Source organism: Tachypleus tridentatus, chromosome 9, assembly GCF_004210375.1.
Source record: "Tachypleus tridentatus isolate NWPU-2018 chromosome 9, ASM421037v1, whole genome shotgun sequence".
NCBI classification, from domain to species: Eukaryota; Metazoa; Arthropoda; class Merostomata; order Xiphosura; family Limulidae; genus Tachypleus; species Tachypleus tridentatus.
In genome coordinates, this window is record NC_134833.1 from 35934956 (window position 1) to 35958549 (window position 23594).

The 23594-nt window shown below is 33.2% G+C and overlaps 2 protein-coding genes across 2 annotated transcripts in view; one reads left to right on the top strand and one right to left on the bottom strand.

Annotated features, from left to right (window-relative positions):
* The window catches only part of LOC143227344 (uncharacterized), a 108199-nt gene extending 88935 nt beyond the window's left edge, over nucleotides 1–19264 (top strand). The window contains 8 exon segments of the mRNA XM_076458798.1: nucleotides 1183–1439; nucleotides 2783–2920; nucleotides 5748–5852; nucleotides 7670–7825; nucleotides 14836–15209; nucleotides 15660–15765; nucleotides 16005–16073; nucleotides 18101–19264. Of these exon segments, the coding sequence (XP_076314913.1) occupies nucleotides 1183–1439; nucleotides 2783–2920; nucleotides 5748–5852; nucleotides 7670–7825; nucleotides 14836–15209; nucleotides 15660–15765; nucleotides 16005–16073; nucleotides 18101–18229 (1334 nt within the window). The 3' untranslated portion in view covers nucleotides 18230–19264.
* Nucleotides 19265–21608: 2344 nt separating this feature from the next.
* Nucleotides 21609–23594, bottom strand: part of LOC143225053 (corticotropin-releasing factor-binding protein-like) — a 44400-nt gene continuing 42414 nt past the window's right edge. The window contains exon 8 of the mRNA XM_076453747.1: nucleotides 21609–21907. The gene's annotated coding sequence lies outside the window, so the exon portion shown is untranslated. The remainder of the gene's footprint in view (nucleotides 21908–23594) is intronic.

A 23594-nucleotide genomic window follows, 5' to 3' on the forward strand; every position in this document is an offset into this window, starting at 1 on the left:
GTTCTGGTTTCCCATATTATTCAAAATTCCTTTATTTTCCAGTGCTATAAAGTCTAAGGGATATCACCTTGTTGGAAATTTTAAACTCTCGATCTGAACACACCCTTTAATCTCAATGTATTGATCCATTTTTGATATTGTCATTCTACCTACAAAATACCAATTACTATCAAAAGTGTAGTTCTGATACATTTTGTTCCACTGCGACTTTATAATGGCCGTAAGTTTCAGGTGGCATGTTGATTTGCATAGAAAAACCGTTTGAATATAACGTATCCAACCCATCTGTATATACTAGACTTTAGTTTCACAGTAACATTTTTTTATTGCCTAACGAGGTAACCAAGAGAGAAACGTTGAAATAACTCAGGCCTGCGATGGTTTTATTGTCTTGAAATATTTACATGTTTTGCAGTATTTCCTTTATATTGATTTTGAAAATAATATACATTTTCTCCATCACGTACTGATGTTTCACAATGTTATATGTACTTTTACATCAGTGAATAATTTTCATTGAAATGTGGTCACATTTTGTTATACTTAAAATGTTGACAACCACTAGATATGAATTTCTCTAAACAAATCGCGACTTGAGTCTTATCAATAATTCTAAATCTCAAATGTAACAAATATAATAATAATAAAATGTCCATTGTGGTAAACGAAATAATAATTTGGTTTAATAAAGAGTTTTTTTTCTTCCCAATTCGTAAGAAATCCTTACGTGATAGAAAAAGGAATATTATTTTCAAATTTTTTTATTAAAACTAAAATAACTTTTTATGAAGTTCAAATTCGCAGGTCTGTTATTGGTAATTAGCTAGCAATAATTGGACTAAGCATTTACAAAATGCTTACAAATTACAGATATAATACAGAACAGACTATTTCTTCAAATATTATTGGCAGAATTACAAAAATTGCTGTGTGTTTTGTAATGATACTATTTTAAGGTTCTTAGCATTGTCTTACATGGAAATATGTTCAGTATTCCCTATAATTTTTCCCGTTAAATATGAAGTAAATATAACGAAAAGAGGAATGTTAGTTATGTATCTGCTACTCTGATATATATTTTCATTGTAAAATTATATTATCTACAACCAAATAAACCGGAATATCACTTAAGAACTCAATTCGATGTTTCAAACTAATATAACATTTTTTTTTTGTTTTCAGTATTAGCTATTGCGCTACCCATCACCGCTGCCTTGCTTATCTTGATAAGTTGTAGCTTGTTTTATTGTTACCGACGGTGGCTCCGACAACGGCAACAAAAAGTTAAAAGTAATGCCATGATACGAGCTATGGGAGTGAACAACGGAACACAAAATGAAGGCACTACGGACAAAAAAGCTATGATCTTGAATTCTTCATTTAATGGTAGTATTGACCATGGTATTCGTCATCCATACGCCTTTGATAATCCTTATCAGGTGAGAAGTTAACATGAATTTTGAAAATACCACAAAACTGCTTTTATAATCTGAATTTCACAGCATCAAGTTAATTAATATTCACCTCTATATTTCAAATATTTATTTTTCGTTAAATGTAATTAGATGAAGTATTCGAAAAGATTCAAGTTTTCGTTGCAACTGTTTTTCGTATATTCTGTGGTATTTAGTATTTCCAGCCCAAACGACATCTTATGTGGTACATATATTTCAAACTTCGGGCACAGCCATTCCTAATTCACGGAGAGGTGTAACAAGTTCAGAACATCTGTCACTTACGTCACTACTTTTATATGAACAGTGCTTAAAGCTATCAGTGTCATAACGCTCCTTCAGTTGAGAGTGCAGATTGTGTTCAGTTGAATACGGAAATTTGACCTTTTCACCTTCTGATTCGTAGCCATGCTCTAACCTTTGACACGTCTAATGTATGTTTTATAACAATCATAAGTTACTTTTACAGTTTTCTAAATACAATTAAATTTAAACGCGTTTAAAATTAGATTTGAGAACACCTTGCAGTTTGTGCTCAGACATAAAGGCTGTTTTCCTTCTTCTCTGTCGGCTACATTTTTAACTATACTATATTTCTACCTGTAGTTTAACCTTATAATTTCCATTGGCACTATATACTATGTTATAAAACAAGAGTATTTTACTGGTATGGAAGAAAATTATTTCTTAACTGGATTGTAGTCTCCAATTTCAGAAGAGCGTTTTGATACAAATGATTTGGTAGTTAGAGTTGTTTCTCAGAAAAAATTTGGGCTCGGAAATTACTACATAAAACTTTGAGAGTACAGAAGGAATTAAATATGTAATAAAATAATTCTTTGTAATTATCAAAGTTGATATCATTTCAAACAAGAATGAGACCCAATGAGGTTGTCGTTTGATTTATAAGTTGAAATTAGTGTTTCCAGTTAATGTAACACCAAGCTTATCTTTTGTTATAGGTATAGCAATAAATATAATAATATTTTTCTCATTAAAATTAAATATAATTTTAAAAATAAGTTTTTATGTCGGTATAATTTTCCCTTGGCCTATTTTTTGTTTCAGCCTAATGCTAATGAAACATTTATAAGTGAATTTCAGAGAAAATGTGATCTTTTATAAGTTAAAAAAGATGTACCATATACATAATAGATGCTAATAAAGTTTAAATAACGTTGAACCATACATATATTAGATCTTTAATAAATTAAAATAAGATTAAACCATATATATATTACATCTTTAATAAGTTAAAATAAAGTTGAACCATATGCATATTAGATGTAAATCAAGTTTATTAAATATTAAATACTTTTATTAACCAGCCGGAAGATGGCACTTTACCAAGAAAGACCAATAAGGAAAGTGAGCCAAGTCTGGGTCGTAATTGGTCCACCGGTGTTAGTGTACAGCCAGTAATTATTCCACGTGTGAAACACCATCATCAGCTCAGTTCCAAACAGGTGAATAATCGAATGAATGAGGATCTTGTAATAACCATAACCTACAAGGATAGATTTTCTTAACATTAAATAGTCATTCATATAAAGGAATTTCCCACTTGAGGTTGTGCGTTGGAAACCTTCGGCTGTTAACCTAGTGATACAATATATTTAACTCTATAACTGCACTTAAACATAGAACTCTGTTTCGTGAAGCTTTAAAAAAAATGTCGGGAATAAGAGTTCCATTTTTAAAGGTCCACTGTTGAGACAGTGGTAAGTCTACAAACCTCCAGGGTTCAATCCAACACGGTGGTTACGCCAAGTAAACCCATGTGATTTTTCTATTTAAAAAATAACAACAAAAATACACATACTTATCCAGGAGTTAATTTTCTCGTATTACCCTCATGTTGGATAAGCAAGCATGTTGCTGTTAGTAATGAAATAAAGTTCCTGCTTCAAGTACAAATGTTAGGTGTTAACTTGTTTTACTTCTTATACTGTTTAGAAGACATCAGAAGGGTGTATCATAATTTGGAACCCTTGCACTTTGTAATGTTTTGAAAACAAATAGCGAAGAAAGCTATTAAGTTTCAAAATTTTGGGTTCTGCCGGGAATTATGAATTATGCACTAAAAGAGCTATATGTGTTGATATGGATATTAGTATTATTATGAAATAGAATATACCTATCTCATCCAATAGAAGAAAATATGGTTTATTCAGAGAAAACGCTGGCTCGTCCACTTTCTCAACAGTTTGATGGAATGATACATGCGTAGGAGGACGAGTATTATTGCCCTTTAAAATTAAATCGGGTCCAATGGGATAAGCAAATTACAGTGGCTTCCTAGACTTGGACCTTTTATAAAATACAGACAGCATTTACAGTATCGTTTGTAAATATAATCAACTGAATGCGTCAGTTATAGCGAATGTCTTTCAGCCAGCCACTCCACGTTCAATTACACTGCATTCGGCTAAATGTACTCTAGATATTTTTCACACACAAAATGTGTGAAAAGAACCGGACATAAGCCATTTCCATCTGACATGATAGACTCTCTTATCAGTACACAAAAGTCTGTGGAGGATGTGGCAATAATTTTTGTGTAGCTTGTTTTCTACTGCCTGTTGTGTGAGTTAAACTTCAATATCTCGCTGAAATTGAGTTATAAACAAAAGCTATTTTGTTTAGTTAGACTGCATTACACAGCGCCTTCTCTTTCCACTTCGGTCATCCTTTAACATTGCTATCTTTTGCACAACTTAGAAACTAGGCTTAGCAGCTCTACAAAATTAGCAGCAAAAATTTCAAGGGTATCTACATTCGTGATTGTGCTGTAAACTCCGTTTGTTTCATCTGATAGTAAGTGAATTTTATGAGTAAATTTCATAACGTTCAATTAATTCAAAAGAGAAAACGAGTCTTCATTTCAAAGTGACACTCAGTTTCAAAGATTGTCCAAAACAAAATGCACTCTCTGTTATTAATGTGTAATTCATTAGTATCATAACCCCTGTCATATTAACGGGTACGTGCCTCTTATGATAGTAAGGGAGTTACGCCCTTCACAAAACTATTTAGTTTTTGAATGATTACTCACAGTTGTTTTGTTTCGTTTTTTTTCAAATTCGAAAATCAGGCATATACATAGCAGTCCCAGTTTCCTAGATGAGAAAATTAATAAACTGCCAGATTTTTTTTTTATTGAATAACTGGAGTTCCGTGAACTTTATAGTATTTTTAACATTCTTGCATTTTTGTTTGTTTATTTGCTTACAATAAGTGCAAAGCTAATCAACGACCTATTTGTGCTATGCCTAATATCAGTATCGTTTTTTGTTTGTTTTTTTTGTTTTGGAATTTCGCACAAAGCTACTCGAGGGCTATCTGTGCTAGCCGTCCCTAATTTAGCAGTGTAAGACTAGAGGGAAGGCAGCTAGTCATCACCACCCACTGCCAACTCTTGGGCTACTCTTTTACCAACGAATAGTGGGATTGACCGTAACATTATACACCCCCACGGCTGGGAGGGCGAGCATGTTTAGCGCGATGTGGGCGCGAACCCGCGACCCTCGGATTACGAGTCGCACGCCTTACGCGCTTGACCATGCCGGGCATCAGTATCGAAACCTGGTTCTATTAGCGTTATAAGTCCGCAGTTGCACCATTGACCCACTGAAGGCTTGTTGCACTTAATTCCTCAAATGTTGTTTATTTTCTTTACTGCTTATCTACAATATTTTTTTCAGTACGTAAAAGAAATCTCATAAACACAAATTATGCATATATACACACACAATGCATTATTTTCAACAAGGAGATTAAGAAATGTTCCGAGACGCTTCGTTTGTATACACATACTTGTGTTATTAATCCGCTGCTTGTGTTACAGCTTTGCAAGGGAATAAATAAAAGCCTTATTCCCCGAGCGCTTTCGAAAGGTGAGCCTTTCTTCTTCACGGGCTTCGCAGGTTTCACATATATATTTTCATTTTCTGCTTATCTGACCACTAGAAGAAATCGAATAATTAAGGTTAGCTTTTTTCAACTGTGGAAGGAAGTTGAACCATTAATTGCAACATGCTCGACATCGAATATATGAGCTATAAGAGCAGAACGGCTGAGCACAGTGGTTTAATAGCTTAAAAACACATTGTAATCTCTATTAAACACTGCATAACATCTCTGTGCATGCCATCCTAAGACAGCCTTACAAGATGTAACTAGACGTCGTTCATCGTTTTCTGACAACCAACTGCTACTGACCTTGTTAACTTACCTTATAAAAATTAGGCAGTGAGACGTCCAAACAATAAACTTTTTTTGTTCGTTACACAGGCTGGAAATAAGGACATTGGTGACGATGGTCAAACCGGACTCGATACATCGGAGGCTGCAAACTTACAGAAGGGTTTGCTAGCACTTTTAGAAGAACCCACACATGTAAGTATTTATTTTTCAAGTCTGATTTGTTCACAGCTGTTATACGTTTTAACTTGACGTTTGCCTAAAGACTCCAGTTTCTTAAAGTTATCACAGGCTTTAAAATAACATCAACGTGATGTTAAAATCGTTAGAAGAACCTCACAGGAGGGACAGTTGTAAGCCTAAGGACTTACAGCGCTAAAATCCTGGGTTTGATTCTTCACTACGTGCTTTAAAAATGAAAACAAACGAACACAACTTTACTAACGTTCCAGCTACTTATTCACTGACTTTGTCTGAAAATATTTCTGATTAATGGGCGTGTTTACTGTTTTTTTTAATAACGTACCTACAAAAAAAAAGTTTGCTTCGCAGTTATTATAACACTACATTGTAATATGAACACCTGTTTTTACTTAACGGTTATTTTCAGTGTGGTATTTTTAACATGATTACAAGATAAATTAGAAATGATAAATTATGCGTCAGTAATAAATATTGTTTGTTCTGTTTTTGAATTTTGCGCATAGCTACATGAGGGTTATCTGCGATAGCCGTCTCTAACTTAGCAATGAAAGACTAGAGAGAAGACAGCTAGTCATCACCACCCACTGCCAATTATCAGGCTACTTTTTTAACCAACGAATAGGGGAATTGACAACTACATTATAACGCCATCACGTCTGAAAGGGCGAGCACGTTTGGTCTGACGGGGATTCGAACCCGCGACATTCATATTGCGAGTCAAGCACCCCAACCACATCTAATGAATATGATGATTTATAAAGGGAAAACTATGCATTGAGGTACAAGTTTGCAAGAGTTCTGGAAGTCTGAGATAATGTCAAAACAGTTACAACTTTGACAGGCCTATGCTCTTTAAGAATCACCTGTTTCTAATGCAGTTTAGATCCAGCTTATATTAAAATATTTATAACCCATTTTTAGCCGAAGCTGCATATATTACAACCTGTATATATATTTATATACTTAAAATTTATCACACTTTGCTTTTCGATGGATAAAGTATCTACTTCATCCCAGGTGAATCATTTTCTTTCAACACATTCATAAAACCTTTTTGAAAGTTTAATTAGCCTTCCTTTTTCCAAGATCATCGGTTTACTTGTTGTTATCTCAGTTTGGCTATTTAAATCGTTGTTAAGTTACTGGCATGTAGGTTACGTATAAACTAAGAATATTTTATACTCTCAAATAAATCTAAAAGGGAACTGTAACTGAAAAATAATAAATGCATTCGTGCTGCTCGATCATTTTGCTCATGTGCTCTGAAACTGAGTAAATCTAACTAAATGCCTAAGTAAGCAGATGTAGATTGAATTCATTGCTTCATGACGACAGAGCAATGTTCAGTATATACAGTACAATTTACGAAAGATGAACTAACGATTCGCTAGCCATAGTCACTAGGTACTCGCGTTGCAAGTACTCATTCCAGCAGTCGTTACTGCACTTGGTATGCTTACGTTTTGGAGTTTTTTTCCATTAGTGGCAAATAGAGATATTGTATCTTTCCAAAACCTATCCACACTGAATTTTCCACATCCTTTTCGTACCACTAAGAAAAAAAATACATTCACCGTTTTTTAAGTAAAAGTTCTAGACAAAAATTGGATACACTGAATATTTTAATATTTTCTGAAAACGTTACGTGGCACTTATTTTAAAAGTTCTTAATATTCGGGAAAAAGCAAAAATTTTACCATTTTTAATTCTGAAGAAGAGTAATAAACATAATAAGAAAACCACGGAAACACCACAGTAGTTTTATTTGATAACAATAGAAATATTTTTAAAGTAATGCTATGTTTTAGACAAGAAGTCTTCTCAATATGAAAGAAAGCAGCTCGTTTGCTACGTTACCTACGAGACTAAAACTTTCCAGTCCAGAAGAAACGGAAGCTAGTTCAACGAAAAGGAAGATGCTAAGGCATTCAAGCCACTTTTATTCTAAACCAAGGGCATTGGAGGTATGTAGAGTATGTTACTGATTAAAATCCACGTGTTTTCAGAGTAGTTTGGTTTGGGTTGAATTTCGCGTAAAGATGCACGAGGGCTAACTGCGCTAGTCGTCCCCAACATAATGGTGTTACATTAGAGGGAAGGCACTTGGTCATCATTACTCGCCATCAACTCTTGGGTTACTCTTTTACCAACGAAAAGTGGGATTGAACGCTACTTATAATGACCCCATGGCTGAAATGGCGAGCATGTTTGGTCTGACAAGGATTCGAATTCACGACCTTAAGACTGCGATTCGAGCGCTTTAACCAACTGGCCATGCTAAAATAACTTCTATTAATTTACTACTTGGTAACCATGGGTAATTTACATTGATTTGCTACAAAATAATCTGCTTTGTGGTGAATTCTTAAGAAAAAAAGTTCCAGTACCATAAACTGGATATATTTCTAAGTCTTATTTTGTTTGTTTTGGAATTTCGCACAAAGCTACTCGAGGGCTATCTGTGCTAGCCGTCCCTAATTTAGCAGTGTAAGACTAGAGGGAAGGCAGCTAGTCATCACCACCCACCGCCAACTCTTGGGCTACTCTTTTACCAACGAATAGTGGGATTGACCGTCACATTATAACGCCCCCACGGCTGGGAGGGCGAGCATGTTTGGCGCGACTCGGGCGTGAACCCGCGACCCTTAGATTACGAAGCGCACGCTTTAACGCGCTAGGCCATACCAGACCATTTCTAAGTCACTGTAATATTTCATATTATTTAGATTACTATTATTTCTTTACCACCAAGTGCGTAACTTTGTAAGTCAGAGTAATATTTCTCATTACTAAAACAAATATTATTTATTTCGGCTGTGTAATATTTCCAACCGTTTAGGATATGTAACATTAATACAAAGTGGATAATTTGCAAAGTTAATGCAATATTGTTTTGTGCTTGCTTATTCGCTAGGAATAGCCTAGTAGTTAGAATTCGACCCACAAACTGCAGGTCGCAAATTCTATTCCCCTCACCAAACATGCTTGTCTTTTCAGCCTTGAGGAAGTTATATGTGATGGTCAATCCCACTTTTCATTAGTAAAAGAGTAGCCCAAGAGTTGGCGACGAGTGATGTTGACTAGCTATTTTCCCTTCACTCTGTTACTGCTACATTAGGAACGCCTGATGGAAATAGTCCTTGAACTTCAACGAACAGGATTTTTTACTTCATGACTTTCAATGTGCTTCCCCCCCCCAGTGGAACAGTGGTACGTCTGCGGGTTCAGACCGCTACACACTGGATTTCTATTCTCATGGTGGGCAGAGCAGAGATAACCCATTCTGTATCTTTGTGCTTAATTCCAAACAAACAAACAAACAAGCTTTCAGTGTATGCATTACGTAACTAAATTGTACCATTAACGTTAGTACTCAAAATGTTTTAAAAAGGGAGCTAGAAATTGCAACGTATTAGAACAGTGATTTTGAATCAACGATTTTGTACTCGTAAAGAAACGTCAACAAGTTTATAGTGAGGTTGTATTCGTAAGTAAGACTACACAATAGTACAGAGCATAGCGAAAACGAGAGTTCTTGAAAAATAATGTTTTTGGAAGGGTTAACTGAATACGGCAGAAAAGGAATAACTCCAACACTTGCTTAAAACTTGCACTGCGTAAAATATTGAATTAATCAGAACAATAATAAATTGCTAACCAAGAAACATTAAAAACTTTCAATTTTTGCTTTGTTATTAGGCTTACTACTCTTGGAAAATCATTTAAATCGTGATGTAAAGAACAATAAACACATCCTAAAATCAATCTAAATGGAGAGTAAATATCCAATAGTAAGATACATAAACGGCAATTGTAAGTCTTATTAAAACTATTTTTTTCAAAATTTAGGCTTAAGTTTTAAAATGTTTTGTTTGGTAATCTGATCCTGTAAGACAGGAATAGAAAATCAATGAATAATTCAAAATAAATGTAAGATTACAAACGTAAGATTAAAGACTCAGAGACACTTAATTTCTTCTAAAGAATCTTAAAGAACAAACATTTAAAGAAACGTGGTTACACTGTTAGTTTTGTATTGTAACAGTGTTATGTACTTGAACATTTTTATTGTCCTGCGCAGTTGTTATTTATCGGTTTGAAATAGAGTAAAATACATTCGACTTTCCCATATTTTGTCTGCTTTAAATATTCTTAAACAACACCTTTTTTAGTTTTGACTGACGACGCATATTATCTTATAATTTTAAATTACTGTTGTGAGTGACGTTGCTCATAAGTTGGAAGACGTATTGACAAATAAAGATAAATTATTCTTTTAACAACCCGCGTAAAACGCTTGTGTTCTTTAACAGGTTTACTGTAGAGATCACGACTTTTCGAAGCTCGAATTAAATTACCAGAAGCAAGTTCTTGGTACACAGAATGAATGTAATTTACATTATTTCTACTTCAGTTTAACGAATTAGTAGTCTGTTCAAGAGGCTAGCATCCTGAATGTTTTCGCACACTTCTATATAATTTTAGTAACACCCAAGTAAAGTAATATTTGACTAACACGACTTCTGTCAATAATATTTACATATTCAGGGTCCAGATGATTACAGAAAGTACGGCCTCTTTGTCTTTCAACTCCATAGAGAGAAAAACAAGTGCTTTAGCAAACTGCAAACAGTTTAAAATTAAATAAACTGTTTGCAGTTTGCTAAAGCACTTGTTAAACATTCAGATTCGTTTCAACAAAACGTATAAAGATTAAATGGACTCAGGAACCTCTTTCCCGATAGTAGGCAATTTGTATTCTTTTATCTTCTGATTAAATTTTACAGATGAATCTGAGACTAGACAGTAAGAGAGCAACATCTGAATTATGGTTAAGTCAATTGTTTTTATCCGATACAAGTAAACAGCATGTAATTCCTTGTTTTCAAAAACAGACCACCCTTTACGTCTGTGTTTAATCAAGGAAACGCCAGTTTGTCATGAAGTTTCAAAAGGTAACCCACGTACTTGTCAGTAGTTTCTACCATCTGTCAATATCATTATACTGGGTAGGCATTTTAAATCCCTTCACAAATTCCCTTCTTGAATTCAGAAGATCAAAAAAGTTGGTTAACAATTTTTTACGAACTATGTTTTATTCTTTGATTTTGAAATGAGAGTGCCTGGAAAGCATGAGATATTTTATGGTGTGTATGACATCTTTAGCATCTGCAGCTGTTTCAATACTCGTTTTATTGCCTTTAAAAACTCTACATCGCTTCTAGATAATTTATTATCAAACATCAATCTCCCATTTTTTTCTTGTAGTTCATATAAAAGATAAAAGTGCTTTCAGATCGTATAAAATATGAAAGTGCTTTTATGTTATACATTGGCTAAGTTATGACATCAGGTGTTTCACATTGCTTTAGCACATCACAAGCATCAGGGATAGAATAAACAGATTCACTTGTCAGAGAATGAGGAAAATTACTACTGTTATCAGGTAGTTAGACCCAAGGGTACGCAGAGCCTCAGAATTAGTAGATGTATAGAAACAACATTCAATCTATGATTAACTGCTATTTGAAGTGCTCTTGATAAGGCAGGATAAATTACATGCTGTTATTTTATCGTAGAACACATAGTCAATAGTGTCCTTGTAAAGCATCTGACATGCATATGAGAACCTTAGCAATATATTCAAGAATGTTAGTAAATCCAACATACCTTCTTGTAGCATTATTCAACAGTGTTCTTTACATTTATTCGTATGATTTCAAAACGAAAAAAGCCATCCTTATTGGAATGGTCTCCATTTTTCCCAGTTTTTAAGTATACAAAAACATTAATGAAAAACTATGGTTCATCTAATTTACGAACATGCTTGGTACTGGGAATAACAGCAACGAACGAACGTAACAGATTGCACGAGCAGAACTGAAGTGTAGAATCAGAGTGAATTACTTAACGTCATCATAGAATCTTCTTCCTTTAGAAACGGGCCCGGCATGGCCAGGTGGTTAAGGATCTCGACTCGTAATCAGAGGGTCGCGGGTTCGAATCCCCGTCGCACCAAACATGCTCGCCCATTCAGCTGTGGGGACGTTATAATGTGACGGTCAATCCCACTATTCGTTAGTAAAAGAGTAGCCTAAGATTCGGCGGTGGAAGGTGATGACTAGCTTCCTTCTCTCTAGTCTTACACTACTAAATTAGGGATGTCTATCGCAGATAGCCCTTGTGTAGTTTGGCGCGAAATTCAAACCAAACCTTTAGAAACACAGAAACAATTTTCAAATTCAGACGTTTTTGTTCAAACTGTACAAACCTCAGCATAAAGATAATGTTCTTATTCTAGTTGTCTTATTACTTGATTTAAAGATTTAATCTCATATTTCTATTCGAGGTTTGTTTTTTTTTCTTTCTTGAATAGTTTTCACTTTTCTAATTGATTCTTACTGGTATTGGCAAATCATCATGAACATATAATGGCTTCTTGGCATAAGAATGTTATCGTTTTAGTTGAGGTTAAATCTGGACTTTCCATTGGACCGAACGTTTTGGTTAATGATGAAAACCATGATAATACATATCCACTGGTTTTTAATTAAAAGCTTTCAGGGTGATTTTCAGCTATTGATTTCCTTCTTAAGGTGATTAGGAATGCAAATATAGGTGGCATAGAAACAAGTTTGAGGCATGCAATGAGCGTTTGTTAAGAATGAAACGATTACTACTTATATAACTAGGCTCGGTATGGCCACTTGATTCATAATATGAGGAGTGCAGGTTCGAGTCCCCGTCACACCAAACATATTTCTCCTTTCAGCTGTAGGGACGTTATAATGTGACGGTCAGTCCCACTATTCGTTGGTAAAAACAGTCGCCCAAGAGTTGGCGGTGGGTGGTGATGACTAGCTGCCTTCCCTTTAGTCTTACACTACTAAACTATAGATGGCTAGCGCAGATAGTCTTCATGTAGCTTTGGGCAAAATTCAGAAACAAAAAAAAAATAAATTTATATCCTTGAATTGACTAAATCTCTCTTGAGCTACTGTAATAATCCACAAAATTTTTCGAATAAAATTTATGAGAAAACACTCCATATTCTTTATTAAATCGACGTATGAAGCTAAACGCAAATCAGGATACATCCATACAAAAAGTAAAAATTATATAAATAACATTGCTTACTAGTTTCATATAGTTGAGTATTCACAGTGAAATAATTAAATTACCCTTAAATGTTATTAATTTCAAACATATTATTACATACATTATAAACTTAATATTTTTACTCGAAATGTTTTAGTAAACTGCGTACAAAATTATAAAATGTAGCTTAGTAGCTTCCCTTGTCAAAATTATTAATGAAATATGATCTGCGATTTAATTATGCACTGACAATGCTAACTAACTCCACAATAGTAAGTAAAGATTTAGGTTTATGTTGAGAGTTTATTTTTTATATATTACATAGAGAAAAATATACTTTTCGATTTTACTAAAATAAAACTCTTTAAACTTAATAATATACTAAGAATTAATTGTAGAAAACATTGTAATGAAATTAAATAAAAAAATATTGATTTTTTAGTCCTAAACCCTTGTTACTGATATTTCAATCGTTTAATATTTTTATTACTTACTTTTAACAATCGGTTAGGGAATTGGTATGGACTGATGGTTAAGGTATTCGACCCGCAATCCTCAAATTGCAGGTTCGAATCCTGTCACCTAGCATACTCGACTTTTCAGCCACAGGGACATCATAATATTACAGTCAATTCCATTTATTGTTGGTAAAATGTAGCCAAACAGTTGGCGGTGGGTGGTGTTAGCTAGCCGTTTTTCCTCTAATCTATCACTTCCAAATTATAAGCGGTTAAAGCAGATAGCCCTCGAGGAGCCTTAAATTTAATTGAAAAAACAAACAAACGAATCCAGCATTTTTTGCCATTCCACTAAGATGGCGATCGCTGCGCGTGGTGTGGTATTTAATACAGCAGTCTAAACTTTTTTGTTTTTTTATCGTTGGCTAATAGAACACTTTACATAGAACATAGAACCTAGTACGATATCGGGCAATCCTATATGACCTATGCCAATAGTCATTCTCATTATGATATTCAAAAGGAGTTAAACTCCACGCACATAATAACTCTTTTAAACTTCAGCATTACCCCTTCACATTGGTATGATTCCTACTTAGGGTGAAGGCAAGATAAAAGCATGAGACAGTGACCACTGTAAACTGAATCGAGGACTAAAGCAAAGTTGAAACTTCTTGTATCGTGCTTAGAGAGATGTTAATTAACTACGGATCAAGTGCTCGATTTTGTTTAATATTTGTGAATACAAATAAATAAAAAAATGTTTTAATTCTGGAAAGGGGAAACCTTGCACATTGTAACAACTACAGTGATTATATTAGTGTGTATGTGTGTGTGTTTGTTTGTTCTTATTGCAAAGCCAAATCGGGCTATATGCTGTGTCCACCGAGAGGAATCGAGCCCCTAATTTTAGCATTGTAAATCCGAAACTTACCGCTGTACCAGCGTGGGACTTATGTTAGCGAAACATCTATTTAAATAGATGTTAAAATATAGGTGATCTAAATGGTTTGTTTTGATACTTATATATTTGTATCTATTGAAATTTGTTTTATAAATCTGCTAACTTTAGACAAGTTCATTTTAACGTAAGCAAAATTACCTTCTTACTCTTTGAGATACTTCAGATACATCGATGTAAAATATTCTTTAGATTAAATAAAGATATATTGGAAAGAGATAATTCCACTGCAGCTTTTGTTTGTTTTCACAATGGCTAATCTGTGATCTGTCCACCACCCGGAATCGAACTACGAATGTTTTTGCACTTGAGTTTTTACTGATCCTCCATGGGAATTTACAATACCTGTATTTTCTTTCAAAATGTTAAAATGACGTTTAACACGTTTTAACTAAGTGTAGCATTTGTATTATGGTTGTTTTGTAACGATATACAACACTTTCTTGATTACCTTCAGGTAGCTTCCTCAGGTTCCAAGACTTCTCACGTCAACAGTGTGCCAACATCAGAAGTTTCACATAGACTTCCAGAAACGGCAGGTTTGAATGTCAACAGATTAGCTCGTGACTTTGATAAAAATAGTCAAAGTAATTCAGAAGATAGAAGAGGACTTCGAAAGGTCGAAAGCTGGCAGGGTCTCCCAAGAGTTGCCAGTAAAAGACGAGATTCAGAAACTTATATGAATATAGAGAAAAGAAGAAGTAATACTGTCTATCAACCAAGTCAAACCTATGAAAATATCAAATTAATGAAAGAAGGGGTTGTCCATTCGTCGAGAGAATATGGAAACATTCACACGGGATCGTTGCCTGCGAATGTCAAGGGGCTTAGGTTAGATTTTATCATGTGTTTATTTTCGTGATATGCAGACTTATATGTCACCAAAACTTAGTAATCGAGCATGTTTTAAGTTTTCTATGTTATTGTTCTCGTAAGACTTTATAATTATCGGTTTTGTTTATCGGCCCAGCCCACCATATAATTTTTATTTGTAGAACAGCAATTTTCAACGAGACTTTCACTGAATATCATAGCTTACTTGCTAAATAACATGGTTTTTGTTGGTTATAGTGAATAATTTATCCAATAAACTGTTTTCATTGAAACTATAGACTATCTATTCAAAAATATAAATTGTATTGAAAATGACATATTATTTATCAATAATATACTTACACTTGGTATCACAGATTATTTACCCAATATCATGGTTTTCATTGGACATCATAAATTATTTATCCAATCACGTTGGCTTTACCGAGTTTTTCTTAATTTCCTAAGGTTATCGTCACAGATGGAAACTGACAGCCAATATTCGAAACATTCTTATTTTGGCCCTTTGTACAGCAACATTGTCGAGATGAAGACTCAACGTGGAGAATTTGAAGTACGTTAGCTGGGATTTCATTTACTTAATACGGGTGTAAAAAAATAAAGAGTAGAATGAATAGCTTTTTTAATAACAAATGTGACCAAAGTGTACGTGTAATAGTAACGTTACAGTTTTTGTTAGTCAAGGTTTTCGTAATATTATTGTGTTTTTAAAGGAAGTAAACTCGTACGTATTATTTCAAACACCATGAAAACCGTTCATTTACGTCTTTGCTTTTTCCCCTAAACCTCCAGGACAATGAAAGCAGTCTGGGAATGGCAACGAAACCGATGTTTCTGCCGAAAGTTCGGGTTTCTAAGAGGGTAAGTCAACTGAATTATTTTTTTTCAGTATGTATTTCAGACGTATAAAATGAACTTGATGTTTAATTCTTTACTGCATATTATTAAATTTATGAGAAATTAAAAGGGAAAGAATTATTAGAGCCATAAAAATAAAAAATATTCAGTTAAGAATTAGCACGATTGTTTGAAAAAGAAATACACGAAGAGAAATATGAATACGCTGCTTTTTACAAACAATCCCCATCACACCAAACATGCTCGACCTTTCGGCTGTGGGGTCGTTATAATGTGACGGTCAATCTCACTATTTGTTGATAAAAAGTAGTCCAAGAATTGGCGGTGGGTGGTAATGACTAGCTGTTTACCCTCTAGTTTTACACTGCAAAATTAGGGACGACTCGCGCAGATAGCCCTCGCGTAGCTTTGCGCGAAATTCAAAACAAATTAAACAAACCCAACCTTTAGGATAGTTTTGATTTAGACTCAACAAAAATTTGTTTTTTTAAATAATAATATTAAACACATTTATTATAACCAAATTCGTACAGATTTACCAGTTTCGTAACAAATCTTACGGTCGCATAATGTACTTAAATTTTGTCACTGGTTAAAAGTAGGTTAGCATATAAATGGAGTCAACAACGACTGACGAAGCATCGACATAGAACAATACCAGGTGTTTAGAATACCAAAAACGTGTATGTATTGTTACAGCGGACATCACCATCGTCTTAATTAAAATTTCAGACTTCACCGACAATTTTACGTCTCAGTTCTTCAGTAAACGAACAACAAACTGAGAAATAGCACAGAACAAACATCGTTAAAATCTACTATAAAAACAGAAAAAAATAAATGTTTATACATTTTTCTAAGCGTACCGCCGCACCATTGGACTACACGGTAGTAAAGTATGGCAGTCATGGCTATCTTCCATTTGATATTCAGCAATGACATTTTTCAGTCCGTCTGGCACCTTCTTGGTGGACACCTTAGCTTGTCTTGTCTCAATTGGACACATTTATTTTTCGACGAAGCACAATGTGAGCACCTGTTTTAGGCTAAAGATTATCTTGTTATAATAATACATGCTTTATTGTAGTGTAATCCTTGTTTACACTAGTTATTTATTTTTTCTTGTACAATGCGACGTACACTATTTGTTGCCTTATTAATTCTCCAAAGCTGCTTCGCCACAACAACCCAATAAAAATCCTGAGGCCAATTCATGTTTTAAACGTATGAAAGTTTTTTATTATTTTCAAGTAAATTCTCTTATTCTTCCCCTAGCTGTACCTATGCATATTAAGAGCCGTTCTGTGACTGATATAATTAACTGATGACTTTATAAAAGCAAACGATTAAAGGCGCCAGTTTCAAACTTGCTGTCGAATTAGGGTTTTAGGTTTACACTTCAAATATTCACACTTCATGAGGGATTAGATTCCCATCGGTGGACTCAAAAGATAGCCCGATGTGGCTTTACTATAAGAATACACACACGCACGCTTCATGAACGTGCGCTGTCTATTTGTGCCAACAAATTTGTTACTTCACACGAAATCTAACTCCATGTTATATATCTTGTCGCACATGTTCGAGGTCATTCGTAAACTCTTGCTTAAGGGAGCGCACTGTAACTTCCCAATTTTAATATCAAAATTAAATTTTAGAATATTCTTCGAATAAAAAAGAGTTTTAAAAATTCGTATAAAATAAATAAAAACTTCGTTTATTTTCATTATTTAGATTTTAATTCATTTAGCTAAACAAAAATATTTTCATGGTATAAACTTGGGTGGTCGTTATTAGATTTGAGAAAATGAAAGAAATTCCGATGACAAATACAGTAAACTGTTTTTATTTCGTTTTGTTTTTTAGAACTAACTGTTCAACATGTTGTGCAAATGTTGGTTTATGCTTAATTTCACAGATGTTTCCCACGTGAAGGTGTTTGTTCATACAGTTATCGTTAAGTAAATTTTGTTTAGATAAAAATGATGTAAGTAGCTCTTTTTTTACATTAATTCTATTTTTCACTGAAGAAAGTTGTACCAGAACGTAAAGAAGATGTGCCAATACAACATTATGATTTACCGACCACCAGATGGCAGGAAAAATCGCGTTTTAACAACACAGAGAAAACTCCAGTGGACGATCTAGTGCAAGTGTAAATAAAATATTATATATATTCTTTAAAAAAGGCAAAGATAAAATGTGAATAAATAAAACCTTTTCGAGTCTTAGCTTAAGTAACTGAATTAATACAGTTCTAGATCATTAGAGTTTATAATTTTTTTGTAGACCATAGAGTTTCACATTAAAAATGTGAATATAGCTACAAGATATATATATATATATCTAAGTGAGAAATTATTTTAGCTTCATAATGAAACTAACTTATACAGAGTAAGAGAACTAACATCTCTTCGTAAATGTATTATTCGGAATAGTTAAAGTAAATTTTAACGATCTGATTGGAATACATGGTAAAGTCGGTCGAAGTTTCGAAGGATTTGTCTAAAGGCATGAACGAATAGAAGTATTTTAAAATATGTAAGTATTTTAGCAATGTTCATAACACGGCAGATTAAGGGGAATTAAAACTTAACACTTTAAAACTAATGTTATGAATATGTAATGTTTATTCAGTATCGCTAATACTATCTTAACTGATTGCGTGAAAGAAATTTCTTCTGTTGTCAGACGTAATTTTTGAAACTATCTACACGTTTAAGTTCCACTAGACACCAGTAGGTTCAAGCTTAGAAAAAACCAATTTTGTTGCAATAGAACTACTGTTTTTCTGTATTGCTAGACCTAGTTTTAAGGACATATTTAATACCGGAAGTTAACAGAATAATGCCAGTTCTATTCTACAGCTTTGCTAACATTCATGGATGCTTTATGATAGTGGAGAACGAAAGTGCTATTAATGAATCCGAGGTTGTATGGATTCTTGTATATGTGATGAGTATTTAGAGATTTACAAACCAAAATGCTTTACTTGAAATAAAGAAAATGGTTTAATACGGTTTGTTGACTAACTTGTATTCTTCCATAGTCAAGTAGATGGAATACACTTTGTAGTTGGATTGGATTAATTGTTGATAAAATGCCTCATGAAAACTGCTTAACTTTGGTTTGTAAGCCTGAAATGATTACATATCAGAAAAGCCATGTAAAATAAAACAGATGCACGAGTTGTATATTTTTGTTATTTGTTTAAAATAATCAGCTGAAACAAGCTAAATTTTCAAAAATCCTTAACGTATTTACTGCATACCACAGTTATCCAAACAGTAGACAAACTATATGACATGAACGTCACACGACAACACAGGCATCCAAACAGTAGATAAGCTATATGACACTAACGTCACACGACAACACAGGCATCCAAACAGTAGACAAACTATATGACACTAACGTCACACGACAACACAGGCATCCAAACAGTAGATAAGCTATATGACACTAACGTCACACGACAACACAGGCATCCAAACAGTAGATGAGCTATATGACACTAACGTCACGCAAGGTTCTCATCTTTATTTTATCATAATTGAAATTACAATGTGGAAGATTCGTAAAAACATACAATAAGACACAAAAATGAAACTCCAGCACAAAAAATTACAACAGTCAATTATGCAAGCGTACTAGAATGAATTTAAATATTGCGTTTCCAGTGGAACCATATAGCAACAACTCAAAAATATATATTTTAGTCATTGACTGTAATCCTTGCTTAGCTTTGTAGTTGTAAGTAAAAAAGATGTATATTGTAGTAGAAATTACCCAACAATCCTGTTTAGGCCGCTAATTGTGACAATTATAATAACGTATAATGTAGTAGAAGTTACCAAGCAACACTGTTGAAGCCACTATTTGTGACAATTATAATAACGTATAATGTTGTAGAAGTTACCAAGCAACACTGTTGAAGCCACTATTTGTGACAATTATAACAATGTATAATGTAGTAGAAGTTACCAAGCAACACTGTTGAAGCCACCATTTGTGACAATTATAACAATGTATAATGTAGTAGAAGTTACCAAGCAACACTGTTGAAGCCACTATTTGTGACAATTATAATAACGTATAATGTAGTAGAAGTTATCAAGCAACAATGTTTAGGCCGTTATTCGTGACAATTATAATAACATGTAATGTAGTAGAAGTTACCAAGCAACCATGTTTAGGCCACTATTTATAGTAATTAATATATAATGTATAATACAGGCATCGCTCAGCAACCTTCTACCCAACAATATCTGTAGTAAGATGTGCATCATAGAAACTTATCGTTTCTTCTACCTTTAAGGCTTTTGCGTACTGTCCATCTATACTGGAACTATTTAACGTGAACAGTTAAAACTAGTATCACAGAAACAGCTCTAAAACGTTATGAAAAAGCACATTCAAAAGAACCAATCGGGTTAATATTGAAACTGTATCACGATCTAACTCCAACTAACACTAATATTTCGTTAGGGATTCCAGTACTTGTATGTAATTATACGCACTAAAGGAATATAAACGTCCAAGCCCTTGTTGAGTTTAAGATTAAATAACTAAGCTTTCCCGAAGCTTCATGTCTTATTTGCACATTCTCATGGCATATGAAACAGTTTTTGAGTATTTTATAAACGTATGTCTATGAAAGTGAATTTCTAATGGGATTAGATTATACAATTATTAAATTATATCTAGATTTTTTGAGTTCAACATAAAGATAGTTTTTGTTATATAGATATTTAATACATCTGCAGGTTAATAAATAAATTTATATAATCAAAGGAACTTATTTCAAATATATAAGTGTAAGCGAACATCATATCTGTAATTATAATTTTGAACGTGTGAATGTATGTATATATATATGAACACGAACATAAAATGTGAAATTGAAAAATAAACAAATTAGGCTTTTGAAAACAAATCACGTTAGAAAACTAGCTTTTTGACGACGTACGTATAATTATTAAATTAAGGGGCAAAATCTTTTTATGTAGAAAAAATAACTAAAATACAGCAGCAGAATAATGTAGCATTAGGTACACATTATATGATGTGAAAACAAAAAAGCACCTTGATTGTGGAAATGGTTAAAGGAAAAAGGACCCACATAGTTGGGGATACACTATTAATTAGATTCAATTTACTCCAAAATTTAGTTTCTTCTTATACGCTAAAAGGTTTTGTTCCTTAAGTTTATAAATGTTTATTCTCAAAGATTTGGCCAGGAGGTTCTTAACGTTTCCCTTCCTTTTAATGGAAAATTCTACCAAAGTGAATCTCTTGTCCTCTGTGTATACATATTTATATATGTGTGTGTGTATACAAATAAAGGAGAGACCTACAGAAGTACGTCTGAGACAGAATATGAAACTGATTCTCAAACTTCGCAAACTTTGTGTCTACTTTCATATCGGTTTTTTTCTAATCACATCATCAGCTGTCTTAGATCGTTTATCTGTTTATATCCCCTTATAGTTGGGTGCATGTTGATGTTTTTAGAACTTACTACTGTACTAACACAAAGATGGAAAGTAACTTTATTTGAGATAAAAGTACATTCCACCAGTTTTTCAGAACTGAAAAATAATTACACATTATAGTTGTATACAGAACTAAAATAAATTTTCTATTAGTATATGTTAACCAAACTTTAAAGTTTCTAATATTTCTTATTATAGTAATTTTAGTTACCCTTAAAACGATTCGACGAATCGAGTATTTGCAAAGATCCAAGAAACTTCCATGACATAAAGAAATAATTTGTAATATAAATCAGCTTCGGTCGTTATAACCATCATCGAAGTATCCTCGAGTCGAAAGGCCTGTAGGATTACAAATGATGTGTTGCACATAAAAAGCAAATAATTATTTGAAAAATCGACTAAGTTGTAATGTTTGTAAGATGTGTATGTTCAATAAGCGCATAATTGCATATAAATAAATGTACGTTTAATTCTTATATTTGCATGGTTACATATATGTCCCTTTTTTTTCTTTTGGAGAATCACCATATGCGTTGAACATTTTGAATTTCAAACCTCCCCAAATTTACTAGTCCTAACTTTAGATAAGTAACAAAAATAAAAACGTGTATTTTTGTGGTTTTTTTTTATTATAATCTAAAAATAAAACTGGCACAATTGTTTTTGTTTATCTGTAAACATGGCAGAAAAAAATGTTAAAGTAAAAAGGTACAGCAATCATGAAGCTAACTTTAGAGTGATTAGATGCATGAATAACACCGTATACCAAAATGGTGTATTCGAAACAATAATATGGGGTTAATATTATCAGTATTTCAAGTTTCTTTACGTAAAACACGAAGGAAATTTACATTTTAAAAATCATTCGATTTCTCTTAGTTCTTGTTAAAATAAAATTTAAATTCTTAAACTTACACGTAAACCGCAGTGCAACCTCCATCTTCTGTGGATTAATAAATCGTGATAATTTTGATGTAAAAAAAAAACTCACTAGTTAAATATTCTTCACTAAACTTACAATACAACTAATCGTAACTACTAGTTGGTTAAATTAAGAACGTTCTCAAACTTGAGAAAAATATCTGATGTTCAGAATAAAGTTGAAGTTCTTGAATAAAAGATTTCATTTAATTATTTTTTAACGATTTTGAGCTAATGATTTCGACACGCTTAAAACATTCTAATAATCCATTTGTTTCAATAGTAAGTAGCTTTTAGGTGTTTTGAACATTTTCTTTTCGTGTCGAACAAATTAATGAAGTTGACCAGTAAAGCGCAGTTTTTTTAGGTTTTGGTTTTGTAGACTTTAATATAAAAGTCATATTACCTTCCATTATATATTATATATCATCAAACTTTTTCGAATTCCGAAAGTACGTTTAAAACAAAATATGCTTTACTGACGATACGGTTATATATATTTTTTTTTGTTATTACAAACTATTTTTGTAATTTGAAAAGTAATTTATGTTGAACAAATAAACGTTTTCTAAAATAATTTAGACAACAAAATCATAATTGTAATTTGTAATCTTGAAGACAGTATTATGCATACAAAATCCAGAAAAAACCTCGCTAATGCTATTTATGCCAGAAATGTTAAAAAAAACCTCAAACATTATCCTAATTAAAACATTATTATTAATATCATTACCATTGTCAGATGACGTGCACAGGGGGATATCGTTATCCTAATTAAAACATTATTATTAATATCATTACCATCATCAGAATACGTGCACAGGGGAGTATCGTTATCCTAATTAAAACATAATTGTTAATATCATTACCATCATCGGATGACGTGCACAGGGGAAGGGTTATCAATCCAATGCCTTATTGCTGTTACACTTTAAAATGCTTTTTTTTTCTCTGTCGAATCCCGTTACACCAAACATCTTCGTTTTTTTAAGCTATTGGAGCTGTATAATGTGACGGTCAATCCCACTATTCGTTGGTAAAAAAGCAGTAAGAGTTGGCGGAGAATGATGTCGACTGGTTGCCTTCACTCTTGTCTTTTACTATT